Source organism: Zootermopsis nevadensis, unplaced genomic scaffold, assembly GCF_977971745.1.
Source record: "Zootermopsis nevadensis isolate Lab colony 2312 unplaced genomic scaffold, Znev_1.0 Znev_ptg000002l, whole genome shotgun sequence".
In the NCBI taxonomy this organism is placed as follows: Eukaryota; Metazoa; Arthropoda; class Insecta; order Blattodea; family Termopsidae; genus Zootermopsis; species Zootermopsis nevadensis.
Genome location: NW_028259134.1, coordinates 21,780,450 through 21,804,972, shown reverse-complemented (window position 1 = coordinate 21,804,972; position 24,523 = coordinate 21,780,450). Strand labels below are relative to the sequence as shown.

The 24,523-nt window shown below is 41.8% G+C and overlaps 1 protein-coding gene across 3 annotated transcripts; it reads right to left on the bottom strand.

Annotated features, from left to right (window-relative positions):
• Positions 1 to 321: 321 nt before the first annotated feature.
• LOC110837837 (synaptic vesicle glycoprotein 2B) lies at positions 322 to 22,804 on the bottom strand. 3 transcript variants are annotated; one of them, XM_087353471.1, is made up of 12 exons: positions 22,348 to 22,804; positions 10,866 to 11,112; positions 8,753 to 8,900; positions 7,403 to 7,583; positions 6,953 to 7,104; positions 6,598 to 6,767; positions 6,036 to 6,197; positions 5,135 to 5,223; positions 3,959 to 4,243; positions 3,360 to 3,577; positions 2,967 to 3,126; positions 322 to 2,866 (listed from the first exon to the last, which is right to left on the bottom strand). In XM_087353471.1, the coding sequence occupies exons 2-12, from the start codon at positions 11,091 to 11,093 to the stop codon at positions 2,686 to 2,688; spliced, it is 1,974 nt and encodes a 657-aa protein (XP_087209597.1). In that variant the 5' UTR covers positions 11,094 to 11,112; positions 22,348 to 22,804; the 3' UTR covers positions 322 to 2,685. The 3 variants fall into 3 exon arrangements, with proteins under 3 accessions (XP_087209597.1, XP_087209603.1, XP_087209601.1); XM_087353477.1 differs by having other exon boundaries at positions 22,431 to 22,804; XM_087353475.1 differs by lacking the exon at positions 22,348 to 22,804 and adding an exon at positions 14,168 to 15,270.
• Positions 22,805 to 24,523: the final 1,719 nt, after the last annotated feature.

Here is a 24,523-nt window from a genome sequence, read left to right as displayed (position 1 = left end):
CACGGAGTTTTCCTCCGTGGTATCCCAACAATTACTCCATTCACACACAGAAGAAGGCAATGGCAAACCACTTCTGGATCATCTGCCAAGAACGTATATGAACAGGTCCCAGTCCGAGAAAAGGATGGAAGGATCCTGTTCATATGGACCTGTCGTCAGACAGAACACTAAATAAATAAAAATAAAGACCACAGACTGTTTTATTTTAAAGCGATGTTTAAAAATCGATCGAGAAAATTTGTCTGCATTGAGACACGTTAGTTAGCAGTGATGAATTCGGTATTCTCTGAAAATACTAACACAGACGAATTTTAATTTCAATTAAGATCTAAACTAAAGTCATTTATTGTTTTTAATTGATACCTATATGCATTACAAAATCAATATCGCATAAAATACAGTGACTAAAATAATTCTAAAATACATATTTACGTATCTGCTAAATATCTTTGTATGATTTATATTCAGGTATTTTACGTTACCATGAAAACAGAGCCAGTGCGAATATTTTAATCAGGTTAATTAGGCTAATTACTTAACAATACAAAGGAAATAAAATAACTTTATTTCTATGCTTTCGGAAACACGCGATGGTGGAAGAAAAATGAAGTTACTTTGAAATGAATATGTCATTATTGAGGATGATTTGAAGCTTTTCATTTTTAACTTTTATATTTTTATATAAGAACACGTATTGCAGAATATATCTCTCTGCGTCTAATAAATCTTATGGTGTCGATATCAAACGTCCTGTTTTCCACACAATTTTTAACATTTCAACTGTTTAACACTCTCCACTCGGTTGTTTCTCAATCCAGATGTACAAATTATTACTTGCTTATTGCCTAATGTGCATATTTTATCTGCTTTAATGTTCCCCCAATTAGCGGGCAAAGAATTTTGTTGGAAATTGCACTTTCAAACGTTTTAGTTTAGAAAGAGGCATCTTTACTTTTGTAATTAGAATTTCTAACACACGCATAGATTCATCATCGATAGTTTTCTTCAACATGTGCTATGATTTCATCTCACGTGTCTGCATTCTTACAGGACCAGGTTCTGTATGCAGATGAATATTTATAGTCACACATGTTTAGAAGACGTTTCGTGGTGTGCCATCGTTTGTCTGAAAAAAATTAAGGCGTGCCGAGTGTAAAAAATGTCTGGTTTATAATGTTGTCCTTGACACATGAATTATTGTTCAGGGCATTCATTTTTAAAATTGACAGCGATCTTTAAAATATTCGTTAATTGACAGCAGACAATTTCAATATTGTGAACGACTTATTTGTACGTTGTGTTAAAAGTATTCTGTCGTGGGATATGTTTTATTCGAATGTCTATGTTTTGGTCATTTTTATTTTTGTACTCCGTACATACAGAGCTAAGCTATAAGCTCGCAGAGTGAGGAGGATTATGTTATTACAGATTATGGATAATAACATTTTATTACTGATATCTTTTCCCCATTTGAGAAATTTTTATAGTCCTTTTTAAAAGAATCTGGGGCATTCTGTGGACGAATAAACAACACATCGCTGTTTATGATCAAATAATGAGAAATGTAGAAGCAGATTTGATCGCATTTCTCGTGATATGTTACCCAGCAGAGACTCAAAACAAAACACTATTAAATGCCGTACTGAAAATGTCATATTGCTCGTAAAATTTACGTACATATTACGAAGTTACGTGTATCATCTTTTCCACAAATGTAAGCCCTATGTGTGATTTATCAACATTCTTCCAATGATTAATTATATTACGTCACACAATGGCAGATCTAGACTTATGTATTACTTTAATTACAGGCACACAACCATTCATTTAGCATCTAAATACTATATTTTGTTCATGCGTGCTATCTTGTGGCCTGCTGATTAACTTCTCGGTAATAAATCCACCAATTTAAGTAGCATGAAGAATAAATGAAGTCGCTTTAAAAAAATACTACCGTTGGGATGTGGCGTATTCTATAGCACAGTTCTTCATTTGCTTTAATCAGAGGCGATGTGAATATTATGTTCATAGACACCATAGAAAGTTGATATACGCCGTGCGCGGTCAAAATATGCATCTTTTTGTAAGGTGATATAATCGTACCTGAGATAATTTATGAATCTGATACGAAATGAAAACGATATTGTGCAAGGTCCATGTTTGTTGTTGCAAAACCTAACCTAACCTAACCTAACCTAAATATGCTTTTATCTTCCGCTCCTGTACAAGTATTCCTATATTTTTCATCGAAATTTATATGATTTGCACTATTTCTCTGCGAAAGTTAATCTGTGTAAAAATGGGTTATCATTTTCTCTTTCCAGTTGTGTTATTTGTCTGTCAGTAATGATATTGTTCACTGCGAAGTAATTGTTACTGTGCAAGTAACATTACACCTTCAGAAGACGTACGAATAGCATGAAATAAACTTTCAATCCCAAGCCACGAACAGTAGCACCAACTCGCGAGTCACGTGTGACGTCATCTGTCGTGAACTGACGTCACTGATTGAGAAAAAATTAAGCATTTCATATGCAATAATCGAATTCTTGAGCAGTTGGTCGCACGTTCTTGCATCGCAACGCATATCCGACACAAGGCAACTTTCTCTTAACTGGATTTGAGCATGAGACGCATTCCTCATTACCGTGGTGCGATTTCAACCAGCAGTTTTGCTGGTGATACCTAAAGCAGTACCGAGTTCGTCTCGGGCAGCTTTACGGATACAATTCCTCCCACGAGCAGAACAGCAGCGGCTGTCAACATGGGGGCCGCACGGCTCGCGGTCACCAAGTTGCTGAACGTAATAGCTCCGAGCATGCCGCCTAGCCGACATGTAGCACTCACGAACCCATATCCGGTCGTTCTGGAAAAAGAAACCCAAAAAAAACCATCGGTTACCTGCTGTTAAGTCATGCCGTGTTTGAATGCGCCAGTTACGAAGCACAGTATTTGAATGGTCGTACCTGAGATGTGTGGGGTAAGACTCGATTGTGGCTATGTTCATCGCGTTCCACCCCGACATGAAGATGAAGTTGAAGACGGCTTCGTGAATTTCCATCGCCGTGCTTGAAGACAAGAACCAGATGCACAACGCGTGTACACTTGACAGGAACATCGACAGACCTACAACGCATTTATAACGTTCTCATTAATACGTTCTTTCCGTCATGACGAGCACGTTTCTACATAAATTTTCTTTCAAGGCAGAGTTTTCTTTGCCTTCTTTGGTACGTATTCTGGGAGACATTCTTTCCTTCCCCACCGACATTCCTTCTACCCGTACTTTCATTCCGACTCTCGTTAAACTCTCATCTTTGTTTTGCGATTCATTCGACATGCCCTTGTTTCCGACTCACCAATTATCTTAACACGTCCTAGCTTGCCGATGGCAAGTGCTGATAACAAGGCGCCTGGCAGGATGGCGATCTGCCCCACCAGGTGTTCGTGGAACACTTCTTCCAGGTAGATGTTGTAATCGAAGTCCAACGGACATCCGGCAGAGAGACTCAGAACGGTGACGTTGGTTATCAAACAGTTCTCGAAGTGCTGGTCAGTAAGGTCCGTGTCCACAAACCTGAGATACAAGACCTTAAATTTAAACTTCATATCCCTCAGTTATTACTCTGAAAAGACTCTAAGTTAACATTGCAGTGTTGCAAGTTCTGAGCTGTCTTCACTCGCTCGAGCCCCGCTGTTCGTTTTGAAATGTTACGCGAGTTTTCTGTGACCCTGAAGCGTGCTATCGTCACAGAAGAGATTCGAATACACAGTTTGAGACCATGAGATGTGTCGCTGTCCTGTCAGGTTACAAAGAAAATTTGCACACCAAAAAAAAAAAGGTTATAAATGGCCGACCTAAGCTGCAGATCTACAGCCAGAAGTACCAGGATTTGTTATCCGAAATTTCATTTGTCCAAAAGTCGGGAACAGAATGTTCAGTCAAAATTCTTCTTACCGGGAGTCCTTGATGATGGAGTTCCTGAAGTAAGTGCGACTGGTCTTGATGATCTCGAAGCGAACGTCCTCAATCGTGCAGTTGTCGAAGTTGACGTGGCTGAACGTCATGTGATGGAAGGAGCAGTTCTTGAAGAAACTGTCTACCCAGCGGATGTTTTCGACGGACGTGTTGAAGGCGCTGCCGTCGTACGTCGCATTGGAGATGAGACTGGTCCGAGATTCGTATTCCCGGGTCTTAAGCAGCTGCATATACTCTGGGAACCACGTCGTCAGACCGTAATACCTGCAACACTCGACAGTGTGAACAGAGCTTCGGGGAAAAAAAGCTGATCAGCGCTACGCGTCCTTGTGTATAGATCTTGTAAACATGGATTCACTTACTGGTGACGGAGTTGAAGCCTTAAAAATTATAATAGATTTATGTGTGACGAATTCATATCTCCATTGGCGTTATACTTTATACTGGTTACAGTAGTAATGTTGAGCAACCTGAAGCAATTCTGATATATAATGACTTCATCTCGTATCAGTCAGGGCTGCTAACACGTGCTGATATGTATTTAATAAAAACTCGTATCCAAATAGTATTTAAGAATTCAGTCCGTACCGCGAAGAAAACACAACACTTTACCATTACAAAAGAACAGCTGGTTAACCTTGTTTAAGGAAATAATACGACTAAAACGCTAATTAACCTTTGGAGCCGAAGCTTTTTCAAATGAAACTTACGAATTCAGTCCGTACCGCGAAGAAAACACAACACTTCACCATTACGAAGATCAAGTGGTTAACCTTGTTTAAGGAAATAATACGACTAAAACGCTAATTAACCTTTGGAGCCGAAGCTCTTTCAAATGAAACTTACGAATTCAGTCCGTACCGCGAAGAAAACACTACACTTCACCATTGCAAAGATCAACTGGTTAACGCTGTTTAAGGAAATAATACGACTAAAACGCTAATTAACCTTTGGAGCCGAAGCTCTTTCAATGAAACTTAAGAATTCAGTCCGTACCGCGAAGAAAACACTACACTTCACCATTACAAATATCAACTGGTTAACGCTGTTTAAGGAAACGATCGATGTTTACAGCGAGAATCATACGAAATAACAGAGCTTTAAAGGGTTAAAGCTACAGGCTGCTGTGATGTGCGATCTAAAATGTAAACTCACCCAAATGAGGCTGTGAACCAAAGGACGATGAATAGGAGAGTGACTTGCAGATGCGGCTGCACAAACAGTTGCAGGAATGAGTTCCAGAACTGCCAACATAACAAGTCAAAATAAAGTTTTACACCAGCCGTGGTTTTATATTTGTGTCACTCAGACAATGATTAAAATATTTTGAATACATGATATATTAGTTTTTAAATTTTTACGGTTACTAAATACATTAAATCTTTTAGGGCAAAGACTCCACAACTAACTCCCTGGGGACAGAGTCCTTATTGAAACGATAATGATTGCTCTGCTAGTCCACAAGCTCCTCCTTGTTTATCGAACTCGGAGATTCATTTCTGTGCTCAAAAGAGTCCTTCACCAATACCGATCCCACACCGTTTCCGTATGCTACTGGAGTAACATTCCTAACGTGCTGGTGTTTTACGGCGAGGAATTGTTAGCGTCCCCGCTCAACCCTTATCGGCTGTCCGCACCCGTAGGACGTGCCATGTCGTGTTGACACGGTCAAAGAATCCGTGATCATAAAAATGAATAACTGATTTCCTTTTCATTTTACTTATAGATTGATTGATTGATTGATTGATTGATTGATTGATTTGTGAGTCTATATTATTCTAAATATTACATTGTGCATGAAATTCGACCACGTTCAGCGTCACGACCCGGACAGAAGGGACTCCGGTACCCATGGGTAAGAGACTAGGTGGGCATCAGAGCCGGTCTGGATGCAGAGAAAGGATCCCCTGCTCCTGTCGGGGATCGAACCCCGGTCATCCACTCCGAAGGCAATCACTATGGAAGATATCATTGGTACTCAATTTCTGAGGCATTAGGAGGGAGAAGGGGCGCGTTGTGTTTGAGAACGTGCGTGGGGTTTGGGGTGTTCTCTCACCATTTCGATGCTGTAGATCATGTCAGCTAACACAGACTTGCCCGGTGGTGGCGGCGATGACAAACCCCGACCGGAAGGCCGCTTGCTGGGCAGCTCCAACTCTGATAACTGGTACTGCGCATGCGCTGCAGGATTGTGCATGTTGTTGGTCTTGTAGATTCTCTGAAAAATTGAGATTTTGGTTAAATGTCGTCCTTAAAAGTGTTAGCCGGGCTAATGCGACTTTTGAAAGGATTTTGATTAGGTGGAAATGTTCTTCTGGGTCTTGACGTCGTGAAGACTCGCACGTATTTAACCGACGTTTCGTAGGAGCATGCTGTCTCCATCTTCAAGGCTTAAGTCCGTTTTAAGCCCTAAACATGGGAAAAGATATGTTTTTTTTTCCAAACTTTGGTGTCTATCTGAGAGTCTACACGGCGTCAGAGCGACACTGTCATTTTCATAGCCGTGAGAACCTTAGATCTCACATTAAGATATAAGGGAAATCGGCTGTGGAGGCGGAAGACGTTCATGATCTTGCCAGATGGCGAGCGAACCTTAGGGTTGTGCCGCTGGAGGTTACCTGGTACACCATCATGGCTTCAACCTCCCTTCCTGCCTCCAGCAAGTATCTGGGTGACTCGGGAAGGAACACGAGTCCAATGATGGCGACTAGAGAGGGCAGCGAGCACAGGAGGAGCAGCTGATGCCACGCACTGAAGTGCTCTTTGTTATCGATGACTACGCCAATACCTGCGAGACGAAGCCAAACATTGTTAATGATCCGCGAAGTCCGGTTATGACGATGTTAAATACAACGTTAACGCACTTATAACGAGCCGATGGACAAAAACGCTCCAGAGTGACCAAGAGACCTGTCTTGAAACGCAATAAACCGTACGTTACTGGTTACGTAATATCACCACGTGCTACATAACCTGTGCGTGGCAGTATAGCCCAGGCGGTCAGGGCGACCAAAACTCCGCCAAGTGGCCAGAAGACGACGAGTCGGCTGAGGTACTTGCTTCGATCTGCCTTGCACAAAAACTCGCTGTAATACGCGAAGACGATGGGCAGTGAACCGCCGACACTGTGGGACGAAAACATTAATTACGTTCCACACACACACATGTGAAAATCGCTTTATGACGTCATGTTAAAAGTTTCTCTTGACGCTTGGTGTAGCTATACGATATTTACACTACAGTCCTTTTGAATATCGATAATTGCTTAAGGAAACTTTGCGGGAGTGTCTGTAATCTCTCATTTCCAATTCCCTCATTTTTGATTTTTACCATTTTACGCGTTATAATCTGAGCTGTAAAGACCATGGAGGAATTAAAAACCACCACAAGGAAGGTGGAGGTGGCGTGTCCGTTTGCACTTACCCGACGGCAGAGCAGAAGCGAGCCGTCATGAAAGTGCCGTAGGTTGGCATGAACGCCGAGATTACACTGAATACCGCGTTGACGCCGAGGGCCGACATCAGAGTTCTGCGACGTCCCATGCGATCAGACAAGTTACCCCACACTACCCCTCCGACCATCATGCCCAGGAACGTGATGCCACCTGCAACACAAGGGGTAGGGCTGACGACCTCGATACACCCTGCGATGACCGAACCACAAGGTTCATCGTTATGAAAATTAAGGTTCTCACGGCGGATAGTATCTTCGCCTTTATGATGGAGGCAGTAACCACGTCCGAAACCTAAAAAGACGTTAATAATCGTATTCACAAGACCCCTTCATTTGAATCTTTTCTGAACGAGTTCATTCCCAATCTGCGGAAAGCTTACTATATATCACAAATTTACAAAGTATTTGTGCAATATACATTTTAATATTATCTTCTCATCTCTGCTTAGGTCTTCCAACTGGCCTGTTTGCGAAATTACTTTAAAAATTCAAGTATTCCTCATTTCCCCCACGCGTAGTACGCATTGACCTGAATTGCCCTCCATAGCCCAGTCATTTCAAGTGTAGGTTAGTACAATTTGTAAAGTTCTCATTACGTAATTCTATCTACCTGTTGCTTCCTTTCGTTTAACAAGACATTGTGGTATAAAGTTATACATTATGAAGGAATTCCATGTGTTATAACTTGCAAGTTGTTTTGAGTGAGGTTTTCCGTAGTTTTCCTCAGTCGCTTAAAGAAAATTACGGGATATTACCCTAAACTAGGCCTCGACTACTTAATTACAGATATTTTCCAGCTTATTATTCATTAATTATTCTGCCATCCGAAGTTAAACAATCTGATCTATTGAGAAGTCTTTCAATAACGAAAAAAATAAACAAAATAATAAACCTATATTAATCCCAGTTAGGTATGCAGAATTGCTAAAAATATATTGACTACGTACCTGTGCCTGTTATGCGTAAATTATTAAAGGCCTAATCGTTACCATGGCAACGCTTTAAAAGAATTTCCAATGTTTCTGTGTCTTTGTGTGATTTATGCTGAAATTATTAATTTTTGACGTGGTGACGGCGTTGAGGGATTTTTGGCCGTAAGATTTACATTACTGACCATAGACCCAGTGCCTCTGACGCTAACAGTTGCCATGTCTGTCCCACAATTCCTCTTTGACAGTTATTATTATCACACGTGAAAATGTATCAGTCTCTTTAGAGATCTGGACATTTAGTGACGTTTAATCGGTTCAGGGTCTAACATTATTTTAAAATGAAAGGGCTGTTATCTTCAGGTACCAAGTAGCAGAGCTGGATACTTACTGAGCCAGGTCTTTTGAGACGCGTTAATGCAGAGTTCAAACTCCGCGCTGGGCAGGATGTAGGGTAGAACGAATAGCTCAACCGTGTCAGCCGCGAGCCCCAGTCCTGACGCAAACATCAGCGTCCACTGGGAGTACCCGAACCCGGCCTGCGAACACACGTCACTTCCGCTAGAACTTCAGAGCTTTAATTAATATTCACGTAGGCCCGTAATTTTCGAGTCCTTTCATTTCGAAATTTCATATTCGACACACTTCCGTTCCATGATGTCAGTCTTTGATACGATTTTTGTACGAAGATGGCTGACTTCTGGGTTGTAGCGCCGTGTAGTCTGCTAGAAGTTTACCGACGTTTCAGAGGTACTTCCTGCGTCCTAAGACACGGAACTAGATCCCAGAAGACAGCCATTTTCATATTCATCGCCATGACAACCCCAAATACTGCTAAGCGAGTTCGCATTACGATGACGAGCCAAGCATTGGGTATGCGCTTCATTATAAAAGTTTGTTCGTGCAAATCTTCTTAAAGCGAGGACTCGCTCTGTATCTTATATGCGTCATGTTTGTGTTTGATTAAATATATTTATTTTGTACAGTCTATACACAAACGTTTGAAGTTTATTGGTGTTGTAAAAATTATATAATATTAAAACATTTTATTGTGTAAAATATTATATTAGCGCTCTTAATCGTAAATACGATTTTACATTATATTTTTAGCGCTTTTATTAAAACGACATGTTTCGACGGGTAATACCGTCGTCTTCAGGTTTTTATCAATTTAAAATATTTTAAAAGCTATTAGATATTTGATGCAATGTATTATAATGATCCGTAGTTCTGTTTGTAGCTTTCCATTTTCATGGTAAGTTGCTTATTGTAGTCAGACGTTTTATTTATCTGTGGAATTAATGTTTAATTATTTTCTGCTGTATTTCAATGCATAGTTCTATGCTCCTTAATTCTCTTCCGCGCACAGGGAAGCTATCCGTTTAATCACGAGCTGGAATTCGGTAGCCCCCTGGAACATAGAGGATCCTGGGTGCAAGTTGGCTCCGGTTAAAACTGGCATGGGGCCATAACATTGTACCTTTCTCTTGAAATACTGACGGACGTTTTTCTCTCTTGTGTGGGCGTGTTGTCAAGAGCACACTTGCCAGCTTCTGATGTTATATAGAATTCGCTGTTTCGTGTATAAGCTGTATTTGTCTTCCGTGGGCTACGTAACTTCGTATCGCTATCAATTCTTGGGATTACGCACGCCACTGATTTGCAACTTTTACGGCTTCACATGACTGGTGATTTTAGGGTACTTTCATGTTTAACACGGCACTTCATTATCTGATATCATCACCATCCAGCTGTTTTATTACGCTCGTGTTGCATCTACCCCCAATTTCCGTTTATTTATAGTTTATTCGACGAGGCTTTTAGTGCTTAGTGTATACAGCGTCAGATGAGAAGATTACAGTGACCGATATATTGGAAAGGATGTGGATGTAAGTGGTCGTGGCCTACTTTTATAGTCGCATTTATTTGCAGACCATTTTATGATGACAGTACGCCACTGTTTCATGTGCACAGTTTTTACAATATTCATATTTTGTACGATCTATATGCTTATTATTTAACTAAACACAGCTGTGCTGAGTTACTGCACGCCACTGCTTTAATCCGCCGGACGACACTCTGTTATCTAATGAACGGTTATTTGCCCTGAACGGTTTCATCTGCACGCCACTGTATCATTTCTCACGTTAGATCTTGCTATCTCTCGAGAGACTACATCCACTTCTTCAGTACACCTCAACATAATTATTTGCCGGCACCTCACTGTTTCTCTTGATTTGAAGCCTGCACGCCACTGAACTGTTTCTGTGCGCCTCATTAGTTTGCTACTCACTCTTCTAAATACTGTCTTACCGCCACTGAACTCTGATTATACTTGTCTTCACGCCACTGCCGTGCATGTCGCAAGGTTGTCGTCATTTGTTCTCACTGCGCTTGATTGTGTACCAAGTGACCTGCAAGTCGCAGTCACCGGTCACATGACCACTCTGTCACTCTTACCCGCACGCCACTGTGAATTAGCTGTCAGCACGCCACTGCCTCACCTGTCTGATGGCGTCTTCGTGAAACTGCGCCAAGACCGAGACCTCGGAATCGACGCTGTCCATGAGCTCGTCTTCGCCTCCGTCGTGCGGGCTGCCACCTCCACCCTGCTGGCGGCCCTCCTCTGTGTACGACATGCCTTCAGTGCTGCGCACCAGAGCCGCAGACTCCGAGTAAGACCCTCCGCCCCCGCTGCCCGCCGCTCCCCCCGCGATGTGCCTTCCCGGCATTCCGAGCAGCCCTGGTCATCTGTAAGAACATCCACTGATGATGCTACGGATGTTTGTGGTTTGAGAATTTAATTCAGCGAAGCTGAAAATCGTGTAAGCCCTAAAACACGCTGATATGTGCGTAGAAAAAGACCATTAGGAAGACCATAAAATAAAGGTAGAAAGCTTAAATTGTAAAATGCAACGCACTGCCAACATTTGAAATCAAATAGCCGGTAAAGAAGCTTCGAGGGTTTATCGACTTACAGACGCGCACAGAGTGATTACTTTCTGCAAAAATTACGGCAGTCACGCGAAAAACAACAGAAAAGGGCAAATGTACCCTTGGGGGGGGGGGGTTATTAATGACGTGGTTTCATTTACGTATGATGCCTGTAACGACGTACAACATCGACAGCTTTTTTCTTTTTACGTCGATGAAAATCAATGAGTGGCTAGAACGTGCTGCCATCTGCCGGTGAAATTCCTCATGAATGTAATCAGTCACAGCTGACTGGCTGCATGTGTAACAGCAGAAGGCCGCGGTCACGTACATTTTGCGTCACATCAAAATGTCGCTTATACCAGCAGCTACAGATTCTGAAATAAAAATTACAGAACGAGTTGGTCGAGTGGTTAGCACTCTTTCCTGTTTAAGAGGATTATTCACTTATAATTCAGTTCTGTATAATCTGAGTAAGTGAACAAAGTTTTGAACGAATAAATAATTAGCAAACAGAAACAAATATAAACATTTGTCTGGAGAACAAACGCAGAATTAGTTAATTTTTAGGAATTAAATGAGGGTTTAATAGTTTTTAAGCATAATAATAGGCTTATTTAGGATTTTCTAGAGCAGTCAAGTGGAATATATTTTCCAAATTTTGTTTTGCAGTTGAAACTGATCGATTCAAGACACGGCAATTCCGTATTACGTAAGGCATTTTTAGTAAGGGTGTTGTAATATACTGAGAAACTGGTCATTTTGCGGAGCATGCGCAGTGTATTATGTAAATAATTTCTGTTACACGAAAAACAGATTGAAAGAAACAAATAGAGCTCCTCATAAAACAAACTCAGGACTTTCCCGGGCATGAAAAATTTACCAGCAGATAGAAAGACAATTGTCTTTAAGGGATTATATCGGCGAAGTTTCCCAGGCAAATAATAAGTTTTGGGATTCATTCCCAATGATATGTTATTTTAGGATTGCAAAATTTATCCTGTACGGAGATCAGTCTGCAGTCGATGTAAACTGTCATGTTTTCTTTGCGCTGAACGTACAGTTGGACTATCACGTCATTCAACATCCTTCAACGTATTTCGATTAAATTTCGTATTGAAGATCTACACTAAAAGTTGTGTAAAATTTTATATTTTCAGTATAGCCTAGCCCCTGCCTTTTGAAGAGTCACTCTGATTCTACCGAATTAATCTCGAAACCTGATCTGTCAAAACTATAGACCCGGTCGCCATGTTGATACTGTCCATAAAAAAATCGATCTCAAAAATGATAACAAATCTTCTAAGAAGACCGAGTCACACACAAAAGCTAACAAGGCCGGGTTTAAACTGAGGAAGACCTGGTTTCTTGGTGTGCGGATGGCAACCGGTCTGATTGCGTGGGTGGAAACACAGGACCGAGTGGAGACGAGTCGAAAAAAGATCGATAAATTTGCCAGCCTTCGATCCTGATGGAGTTTTCTTAGAGAAAGAAACACTGATCTTTGGGATCCGTTTGTGAACGACGTGTCTCTTGGAAGTACAGCTCTCACACCTTCCATGGGTTTGGTAGAAACCACTGTGACGTCATGTTCAACCATCCGGCTGTTTTCCTAATCGATCAGACCCGCAGACAGACGACCAGTCCGAGTTTTCTGTAAGCCAACCTTTCGATCCGGAGATTCGGATCGCGAAAGTGACCCTTAGTTACCACCTCGAAAACCAAGGTTTTTTTTTTGTCTCAGACCACAAGAAGGCTAGTTAAGACAGCAGTGGCTGGCTAGTCGCCTGTGGCAGTCTACCCATACAAATGGCGGACACCGTCCTTAAATAATCTACGCTGTGTACAGTTTGTAAGCGGATATCTTAAGCGTTCTTTGCACAAAGTATAAGCAGGCCCACGTGAATTCGTATCAAGGAGTCGTATTTGTTCACATCTTTAATCTCCGAAACTACATGTCGTGTTCGGAATAAATTTGATATTGAAGATCTATAATGATCGATAAAGATGTAAATGAATCTCTGTTAAGCGGTAAATAAAGTTTTAAACAAACATGTAATATGTGGGGTATTAAAGGCGCTGTTTAAAGAAAACATCGCTCTCTCACACTTCCACTAGGGTCGGACTAGTCAAAGTTAGAACCTGCAAATGTTGTTGGGCGAAGATAGAGAATCAAGGTACTAGCAGGCGGAACTTTGAACAAAGTGAGACCACGTGACATTTCCGTCATAGACAGTTCGAGTCGTAATCTCATTGTTATTATTTTGGTCAATAAACTGAAACAGTATTTACGTAAACCGTCTTCACGATCGGCACATGATACGTCTCCTAAATTCTCTGGTCTGTGTGGTAGAGACTGATATTTATATTTCGAGTGTATTCATGTAACGAATCTGTACTGCCATCTATGAACATTCAGAGTAAAGTATTCGTGATTTTACAAACGCCAAGAGACAAAGGTTTCTTTAAATAAAATGTTTTATGGAGGGGGTTAATCTCTATCAGACGGTTTATGATTTGCTGTTCTGACAGGCAAGAGTCTCATCACGTGTGTTAGACGTCACGACGTCGTATTTGGGATTATTTTCGAATGTCAGAGTCCAACTTACAGTTACACATTTTCTTCATGAAAATAATGGTACGATATATCACATTAGAACACACATCTCCCCCCCACTTCATTCACAATCGTCATGTTAAATAGGATTTGAGGTAAACTTTTAGCAGATTACACGGCGCTACAACCACAATCATCACGTCCCTTGACAGTCGATAACCCATGCAACACAATAACTTTGATAAAAATCGATAACCTAGGATACTCGAGGCATTTCTGCCTTGAGATCAATAAGACTGTCATTTGAACACACACCCACTAACACCGTAAGATGGAGAGACCCGCTCGGGGGCACACGTAACACCCACACGCGACTTCTTGTATCACACGTCGGATTACCGGCGGCGAGCGTCGACTGTGAGTGACGTATCGCTCGCGAAGGGTAGAGTTTTATGCGACCAGGTTGCGTGCGCGGGCACATGGCACGGGGCAGGCCACACGAAGGGGAATCAAGGCCGTACAGGAGGAGAATGAACATGGAGATACTGGCGAGTACCACGAAAACCTCAGTAAAATTAACTGGGTTTGAACGAGGGGCCTGTCAGTTAGGAAGCCACTTGGTAGCGACATTCGGTTCGCTGGTATACCTCCGTTGTTCTATCGGTCAGACTCAGTTCCAGAACAGTGGCGTAACAGTTGAGCAACGCCGACCGCTTCAGACAAAGCACGTCTAGATTGGATGCTGACAGACACTGGATGCGTGTTTTCATTTGTCTGGATCGAATTCCTGGCCTGGCATAAGCAGATTTTCTTTTCTTTTATTTTATTTTCTAGAGTCCTCAACCTTCCAGAAATAAAACCACGATCTACGCATCTGTGATGGTCAAGTATTGAAGGTACACGTCTTATTCCTTCTAAAATTACTCCCCGTTACACAAGGCGATGAAAAATGGTCTACTTCTGCCTTCATGCATTCCTTTATGACATTAATAGTAGTTCCTTTTACTCAACGCGAAACTTAGTGTTAAAACATTCAACTCTCCTGTTCTACGTACCCCAGCGATTCCCAAATTCTCTTAGTCTAAGGCCCACTAGATGGGAATACAGAAGTTTGAGCCCCCCCCCCCCCAAGTGTAGAGGTCTTGTGGTTAGCCCCCCTGCTTTGTGTTCGGAGGGGAGGGGTCTCGGTCTCAAATATCTGCCTGGAGACCGACCATCCTGCTTTCCGTGGTTTTCCTCAGTGCGTCCACCCGCACAGTCGCGTACTGTACCTGTTTCTGTAAGATATATTTTAATATTTTCCTCGAATCTACATCTAGGTCTTCCCAGTGCTTTCTTTCCTTCAGGTTTTCCCACCAAAACCTTGTCTCCTATTCGGGCTACATGCCCTACCCATCAAATTCTTCTTGACGTAATCAGTCTAATGATATTTTAAAATTAATTTTTTAGATAATTTGACCCCCCACAAACTGGTCCACGGTCCCCTGGGGGTGGGGTGGGGTGGGGCCTGGCTCCCATTCTGGGAAATTATGCAGTGCCTTATTCCGTTTCGTTACTGAAATGCCCATGGTCGTCAGACGATAGAGGGCCAATGTGCCCCACACACACGTCTCCTAGCATTCCAGAAATTATTGGAAAGCAGGGAACGAGTATTGATTATCCCCTCACGTCATGCTGACGTGATGCAACACTCACTGCAGGCTCGGCAAGCCAGCAAACTGTATTGCCGACACACAGATCGAGCTTTGATAAAGTCACTGCGGTTCGAACAGTTTCGTGACACAGGAGTCAGGGGCGTTTCATTTCTTACGTTTCTGTCTGAATCACGTGCACATGCGAGCGAAAACCGTATTTGCAGTAATCCGATTCAAATGTCAGTTTGGTTACGATAAGGCGACGAGGCCTAATATCATCACTAACTCATGTACAGACGGGGATAAATTCAGACACAGAATTTTCTCATATGAACGCGGTCGTCAGTAAACCCTGACGATTTTTTAGTTCAAATCTCCCCCCCCTCCCCCCAGACAGACTGTCCCAAATGAACTTTCGGCCGGGAGATATTTTAAACTAGGCTAAGAACGCTTCCTTCCACATCCTTACCAATTCATTCTTAACTGATTCGACGATATGTAGTCAGAGCTACTGGCAGTTTCGTTAAATTTAGGGATTTTAGTTTTTCTGAGAGAACAGTTTCAAGTCGATTCAGCAGCTGATTGCGGATATATTGTTTTGGGTACTCCATTGAAGTACACGTATCTTCGTTTGTGACAGCAGTACAGGGAAAGTGGAGCCAGAATCCCTCGTCCTTCAGGATCTCCAACGGCTTCATTACTAAGCGTTGTTAGAGATCTGTTTTTTTTACATGTCAGTGGTGCCTTGAACGGCTGTTTGTTCAGTTGCCTGAATTATATGCGAACATGTGGTCTATTTGTGTGGAGAGACGACAGACAGACAGACAGACGTTTGATGTCATAGGCACGAATGACTTTACGTAGGCAATAAAACGAGCCTGGACAGACGGACAGAACATTGAAAGCAAATGTATAAATCATTCAGATGTTACATGTGTTAAGAGATATGCCTATCAGAATTATTTTTAAAAAAATCGGAAAATTAAATGATTTTTAAGCGCGTCTCGTGGGCAAAAGAGTTGAAAAACAATTTTGATTTTCAAGTCATAACTGACCATCAGCATGGGAACTACACCCATTACTATGTCTGAGTTTAAAATTCATTGATCAGACTTAAGTTTTTGTGTAGCGCTGGTGAGTTGGTATTTTTTGGGCTATGCGTTACATGCATACATTATTACATAACCATTCAAAGTACACGTTGCAATACAGTTTGTTTGTTTGTTTGTTTGTAAGGAATGTGAGTGTGTTAATTGTGGGAATAAACATTAATTGCTTAATGACATTGAAGAAAAAATATACTGACTTTTACAGTTCACTGCAACGTGTACAAAAATATGAAGTGAAAATAGATAATATTTCTCATCTCCTTTTTTTTAAGACTGTTAGAAGATTCCCTTTTCCTCTAAATACGAAATTGTGACTGGTGATTGGGTCTCGCTAACGACGCGGACACAAATTATAAAACAGCATCCTTTTGAAAATTCGAGGACATCTGAGACCGAAAATTCAAAACCAAACAGCTCATGGACTTGTCTGATTTTAGTATATTAATAAAATTACAGTAGAGTCCCGATTATCCCACATAAACGTGTTCGAAGTACGGTCGGATAATCAAAAGTTTCTGATAATACGGAAAACTAATGAAAAAGATCACAGTAAATATTAATGCTTAATGAAAAAAGAATCTAGTACAACATCAAATAAATCTCACAAACAAGAAAAGTATTTAACTTGATCAAAATTTCTGAATTAAAAAAATATATTTATTAGGATAGGTTCCGTTTGGTTAGGTTATATTACGTTAGGTTAGGTTAAGGTAGGAACAAGGTTCGGTTAGATTTGGGTGGGTTGGGTTATTTTATTTTACGTATAGGTTACGTGGTCTAGCGGTTAGAACGCTGGCTTTGTAATCCTGGGGTCTCGGGTTCGATTCCCGGCGGTGCAAGGCCGTGGTCTAGGCAACACGGAGTTTTCCTCCGTGGCATCCCAACAATTACTCCATTCACACACAGAAGAAGGCAATGGCAAACCACTTCTGGATCATCTGCCAAGAACGTATATGAACAGGTCCCAGTCCGAGAAAAGGATGGAAGGATCCTGTTCATATGGACCTGTCGTCAGACAGAACACTAAATAATAATAAGATGAGGTGGTCTAGCGGTTAGAACGCTGGCCTTGTAATCCTGGGGTCTCGGTTCGATTCCCGGCGGTGCCCGAATTTATAACTTGTGTTGGGCAAGGCCGTGGTCTAGGCAACACGGAGTTTTCCTCCGTGGCATCCCAACAATTACTCCATTCACACACAGAAGAAGGCAATGGCAAACCACTTCTGGATCATCTGCCAAGAACGTATATGAACAGGTCCCAGTCCGAGAAAAGGATGGAAGGATCCTGTTCATATGGACCTGTCGTCAGACAGAACACTAAATAATAATAAGATGAGGTGGTCTAGCGGTTAGAACGCTGGCCTTGTAATTATGGGGGTCTCTGGTTCGATTCCCGGCGGTGCCCGAATCTATAACTTGTGTTGGGCAAGGCCGTGGTCTAGGCAACACGGAGTTTTCCTCCGTGGCATCCCAACAATTACTCCATTCACACACAGAAGAAGGCAATGGCAAACCACTTCTGGATCATCTGCCAAGAACGTATATGAACAGGTCCCAGTCCGAGAAAAGGATGGAAGGATCCTGTTCATATGGACCTGTCGTCAGACAGAACACTAAATAAATAAATAGGTTACGTTACGTTGAAACTTTGACTTGCTTGATGAAATATGCAGGCATTCGGCTTGAGAGACTAGGGAAAACCACGAAGAACCTAAGTAAGGATAGCCCGATTCGAACCGAGTGCCTTCAGTTTAGAGTTCTCCATAATTTTCGTTGCCCCAGCTTTTCGGTAGAGTTCGCTGGAGTCGTACCAGATAATGACTCCTCTGATGATGTAGGTGGCGGTGGCGGTGTGGGTCATAATGGAGCAGCGTGTTAGTGCCACTTAATTTCCCACGAACTAGCTGAACTTATATTAATTGGTACAGTCTGTGACATGTGAGACAGTCATCATTAACCAACTTGGAGCAAGTAGATACTAGATTGTCAGAATGTGAAAAAAATGTCTTTACATTTATGAAAAGTGTTCGAAGAAGTTCACCGTTGAACCTGTCCCGAGCTAATTTAATCAAGTCTATATCTTCACACGCCATTTTAGTAATATCATCCTTCCATTTACGGCTAAGAATTCCAGTCAATCTCTGTCCTTGACATTTCATTATCAGAATCTTGTTTGAATGTCATGATTCTTATATTCGTTTTGGAAAACAACATCGAAAGAATTTCCTTGTTTGTGGACTGTACCGCGTATCCATGGCAACGTAGTGTGTCATCAGCGATTTAACAGATAAGCGACTGTGACGTCACTGCGCTTTTGTGAGTCGCTAACCTGCTTTCCAGTGTTCTGAAGTCGCTGTCAAGTCGCTTCACGTCAGGACAGAATGTTACAATACACCTGCCTGTCAGCTCTCGTCATCCAAACGAAACTGTGCGCCGTTGAACTGACTTCAGAGCTGAAAATCTCGCGAAACCTCTGCGGACTGTGACAACGGAGGCCCCGTCTCCTTTGTGGCGCATTCCCAACGAAAATTCTCAGAAATCAGCTTCGCCACGTCTGTCCGTCCGCCTGCACGCAATAAACCGAGATGAATACGTTCTTACGAAATTTTATATTGGAGAGATTTGTTCCACTGTCCGCACATTCCGGTGTTGGTTGCAACAGGATAAGAATACCACGGGATTTAGACGAAGTTCAACAACCATTTCTCTTCGTATCTCGAGCTTTTCTCACTGACAATTAGTCGCATCAAGTATTCAAAGGAAGCCGATGTTTCGAGACCCGTCTCCGTCCCCATCATCACGGGACTGATGTCATCAGATGTCACTGCTTGAGATGTGAAACGAATTTCGATGTGGTGAATACTGAGAGGAAATAAATCAAAATGTCTGCGTTTGTGTCACAGCGATTAACCAACTGCGAGATTGTCAGGCAATTAACTTCTAATGCGCCTGCCCATTAACGAACAGGAAATTACGTGCTCATGTCTCGGGTAACGCGATGACGTTCTGACCCTCGTCAATCGCACAGGACGTGCAGTCAGTCTCACCTGGGTTGGGTAGGGGTTGGAACTATTTTCTGACTCGACTGGTCTTAATGTTTGATTATTTTATACGCCGTGAAAGCCGAAGAGGAAATTGGTGGGGGAGAAGTGAGAGACACTTCGATATCTGGGGGGGAGAAAGAGCATCTTATAGCTAGAAGGTCCCCAGGCAATGCCCGCTCGTCCTTCTGTTAAGGATAAAGTAAGAGTGAAGGCGTTAGTGTGATGATTGGCATAAAAGACGGAATTTTGAAATTTTGTATTAGCGAAAGCTGAGGCTATTAATTTGGAAGTTTAGTACATAATTTAGAAGTTCCTACTGAGGGGAGGGGGGTAAATTTTGACGGCGTTCAGGGGTGGTAAATTTTGATTAATTTACATCGGGAGGGCTGCATGAGAAGCTTGCAGTGGCAACTTGGAACTTGGGAACCATCTCAGCATTTGCTTGAAGACAGAAAGCCGAAGCTCGTCTAAATATTATTTAATAATCCAGTCCGTACCGCGAAGAAAACACATCTCTTCACCGTCACGACGATCAACTGTTTAACGATTTTTAAGGAAATGATCGCTGTTTACTATAAAAATAAAACAAAGCACACAATCATCCTCGAATCAAATGTTACATATATTTACCACTGAGTCTTTAAAAGGTTAAGGTCCGTACTGCCTCCTTTTGCAGTGTACATCGATTTTAAGTTCTGCCATTTCAGGTTTTCTATTAGCTTTAGCGTAGGCGAAGAACGCTTTGCGGTTTCGTGCGAAGTCTGACGTATTTACGGACGTTACAGAGGTTTTCACTGAATCCATCATCAGGGCGTTGAATATTTAACAATTTCTTGGGCAGGATAGCAACACTGAAGGCCCTTCTGTAGCAGTGTGTGGTGTTCGTTGTAGGGTTTTATTAATTTCCTAACCATGTCTTAACGATAAATACTGATCTATGACTTAAGGAGTGTGCAAACGAGTACTGTGGCCCGTACTGGCGTTCTTGCCAGCAACGAGCAACCTCCCCCTGCACCCCGAAGGTAATGGCTACCCCAGACGGATCAATAACGCGACTCGCGCCTGTCACCTGTTTCACAGATTCACAAGGTAATGAACATTTTAGAGTTTTATAAAATGAAATGACTATCTTAACGTTTTCTTAGCTTCTTAAGAATGGCTTTCCTCCACGGCGTCAGTTACATTGGGCATCGTGAGACGTCAAAATGTGTTCCAGTGTTTCTTCACTTGCATAGGATTTAGAAATTGGAAGGCGTGGACAGTCGGTCACCTTCACGCGTCTAATGAATTTGCCCTAAGAAAACTCGCCTCGAGCATCAAACATTGAAACATGTGGGAGGTGCAGTCTCGAAGACAAACGTAAACTTTAGTGGCTAATGGCGCTGCAGACGCACGTTCTTCAAACTAAGGAACTGCGAGCGATTTTAGACTTATAATAAACAACTACGATTCCAGGATCCGAACGTCGGGTTGCGATGGTTCCTCAAGGTCACTTTCTCGATTCTCGGTCTCCAGACTCAGTTTTCATGGGTTTCCTCAGTGTCTCTAAGTAATTTGAGTAGATTATTACCACGTCCTTCCAAATTAATGTAAATTCACTTTGATACACGGAAGAGGGCTTCGTCAGAGAGTGCTCAAAATAAGATCATTGCGTCGGGAATTCTTTTTTTTTTACTAAAGGGATCGAGTGAAAATCTGATTACGTCGCTAAAACACAATATTATTTATTCAGTGGCGTAATGAAATGAGTGAAGCCCTGATGATGGAGGCAGTATGACCTCTGAAACGTTGGTTAACATCGACCAGACTACACAGCGCAATAACCCAGAAGACGGATATCTTCATGAGTGAAGTTGTTTTCTGCATGGATATCCAAAATTGTTCTTTCGTCCCCATAAACGAGATACAACATTTTCCGTCCCTCCGCAGATAGAATAATTTCGTTAGACTGTGAAACACCCACGCAAAAGAGCGCCATTAAATAACATGAATTAATCACTTATTCATTCATTGGCCAAGTATCGCTTACTTCCACGTCATTTCGAAGTCATTAGCCACAATTGTAGTACCAGTTGAAAGAGCGTTGTTAAATAATTCAAGAATACCTTTCCGACTTTGGTCATTCACAATCTTATTCCCACATTACTAGAAGCACGCGCAGTTGAAGAAGCGTCATCAAATGAAATAAGAAAACGAATCACAAGATTACCAGAACATTCCGAACCACTGCATGTTTAACGATGTTCTTGCATCCTATTTTGTAATCTGGTATGTAATTTGTGATTTTCTGGGTTGTGGCGCCATGTAGTTTTATTGTTTGTAAACAAAAAATAAACGACGAATATATTATTACACTTTTCCGCCCACACAGGGGGAGGGGGGGGGACTCTTCCTGTGCTGTTATCCACCCGGAAGTAGACTAAACAGGCCACAGAATAATTTGCTTAAAGCTTAAAGTGATTCGTCAGGAATATACGTAAATTCTTTCTGTTTATATTTTGTCATAGGCCTATATTCACCGTACATATGAGGTTTTCTCCTGACCATACTGGAACAAATTTTAAAATCGTCCACGGCTGGTTGTCTACTAGTTCCACACAAAAAATTACTTCATTCAACTGTTACTTTTACTCTAAACTAACTGTGACGTACCTTAATATCCTCTCGTTTTAATAGCTGTTTGTGAAATGTTTCTCTCGTGTACTTACCTGGCCTCTTCAGTAGGAAATTAACGCGTTCTGTCGAAAAACCTCCTTAGAGACGGACGACCGGAAATTTGTTCAATGCCTACCTGGTCAACAGGCCTTGCTTTCACACACAGTTCAACAATTCGTCTCCTTCCTATTGTTTACTGAAGCATCTAGTGGACCCGACGAGAATTATTCACACTGTTTCATTAATATAACACTTTCTGACGAAATAGAATTTAATTCATTATAAATTCCATCCATCTGTTACTTCCGACACCACAGTAAATAATATTATCTCATGACGTGTGCGTGGAACCAATACGTGAACTCTGTTACTGTGTGATTTTTGTCGTACTGTTCTGAGCACTATCACATGCGTGTTATTGTCAATGATGAGCTTGCTTTAACGCCACAGACGCTGTGGAGAGTGATCCTGCCGTGTGGGGAGGACTGGTGTAGCCCGGTCCATCGCAAACATTGATCGCTACAAGGCCCCTCTACACACCCAGAGTGCCGCGGAATGCAGAACCCTTGCAGAGCGTGCCACGCAGTTCAGGTTCCTTTAAGTAATTATAATGGCGGCGCCTGCACTGAGGAACTAAGGTTAATGTTCTCACAGAAGACGACATTGACAATATTCTGAGACAGATGAACGTAGGCACAACCTGTTTCTCTGAGACACATTTTAATATTATCATCATATATACGTGCTTTGGTTCAACCCAATAGTCTGTCCCCTTAATGTCCTCCGAAAAAAGGTTTGTATGTATTTATAATTTCTTAATTTGTGCTACGTGTCTCGCCCATCTAACCACCACTGATTTAATATCCGTACCAGCATTAGACAAAAAATCCTTTTGAGTTTCCCATTAAGAAATTCGTTTTTACGTCAAGATATTCCCTTCAGTACTTTTCTTTGAAAGACACGATTAAACAGTTTAGTTTGATTGGTTACCAAGTTTTCAACTTCTTATGAGGTAACGACTCTCTAGGAACGCTGGTTTTGTGTCAATTGGACCAGTTACTGTGGAGACAGTTTCTCATTTTTATGTAGGAAGAATGTTCACTTGCGTTACGCCGTGATGGCAGGCAACATCTCCTACTTGGTGGTGTGGCGTGAAGTCAGAATTCCGCACTGCAGGCGCAATGACACAAAGATTTATCCACTGAGTTATGTGTATCCATATCGGAGCATACATATTTTTTCATTGGCCTTAATTACGTGTTTAAATTAAAGTATAAAGTCGTAACTGTTCAGTAACATTTAAAAATTCAGTCTGACCGCAAAGAAAATACGCCCCTTAAGCATTAAAAAGATAAGTATTGTTTAATGACTTTTATTTTATTTTATTTAGTGTTCTGTCTGACGACAGGTCCATATGAACAGGATCCTTCCATCCTTTTCTCGGACTGGGACCTGTTCATATACGTTCTTGGCAGATGATCCAGAAGTGGTTTGCCATTGCCTTCTTCTGTGTGTGAATGGAGTAATTGTTGGGATGCCACGGAGGAAAACTCCGTGTTGCCTAGACCACGGCCTTGCCCAACACAAGTTATAAATTCGGGCACCGCCGGGAATCGAACCCGAGACCCCAGGATTACAAGGCCAGCGTTCTAACCGCTAGTAATTGAAAATCACATGCAACAGATAAATACACTTTTTGGAGTAACCGCAGAATTATTGATCGTTAAAGAAGTGGTACATGTGCCATTAGGCTTCAAAGGGTTATATTTACGTGTATTTGGTTGCACCTCGGTCCTAAACAGAAGTTGTAATATGTAATCAATCCATGTCGTAGGCCTAGTATTATAGACTTCCACTTTATACGATATTTGCACAAAGATGCCTGATTTCTGGGAAAATAATCGTTAGTGAAATAATAGCGTGGGGTATAGAAAAAAGTCTACTATTTTTAATTATTAACTGCATGGAGCAGAGTCCTTATTGAGGCACTAATAATTTCTCGGTTAAGAAATGAAATCCCTGAACCTGTTGATTTATAAAATATTGCCTCCTGTTTCCAAGTTAAACGTGATACTGAACTCTCACGTAATTTCAGGCCTGACGAATTTTTACACAAAGGAAGCGAGAAACTGAAAACTGAAGTTTTTTTGGTGTAGAAGTAAACGAAGCGAGTCTTTTTAATAGCCCTCCAGAAGTGCATTACCCTTTCTGGCCAGAAAGTTATCCTCT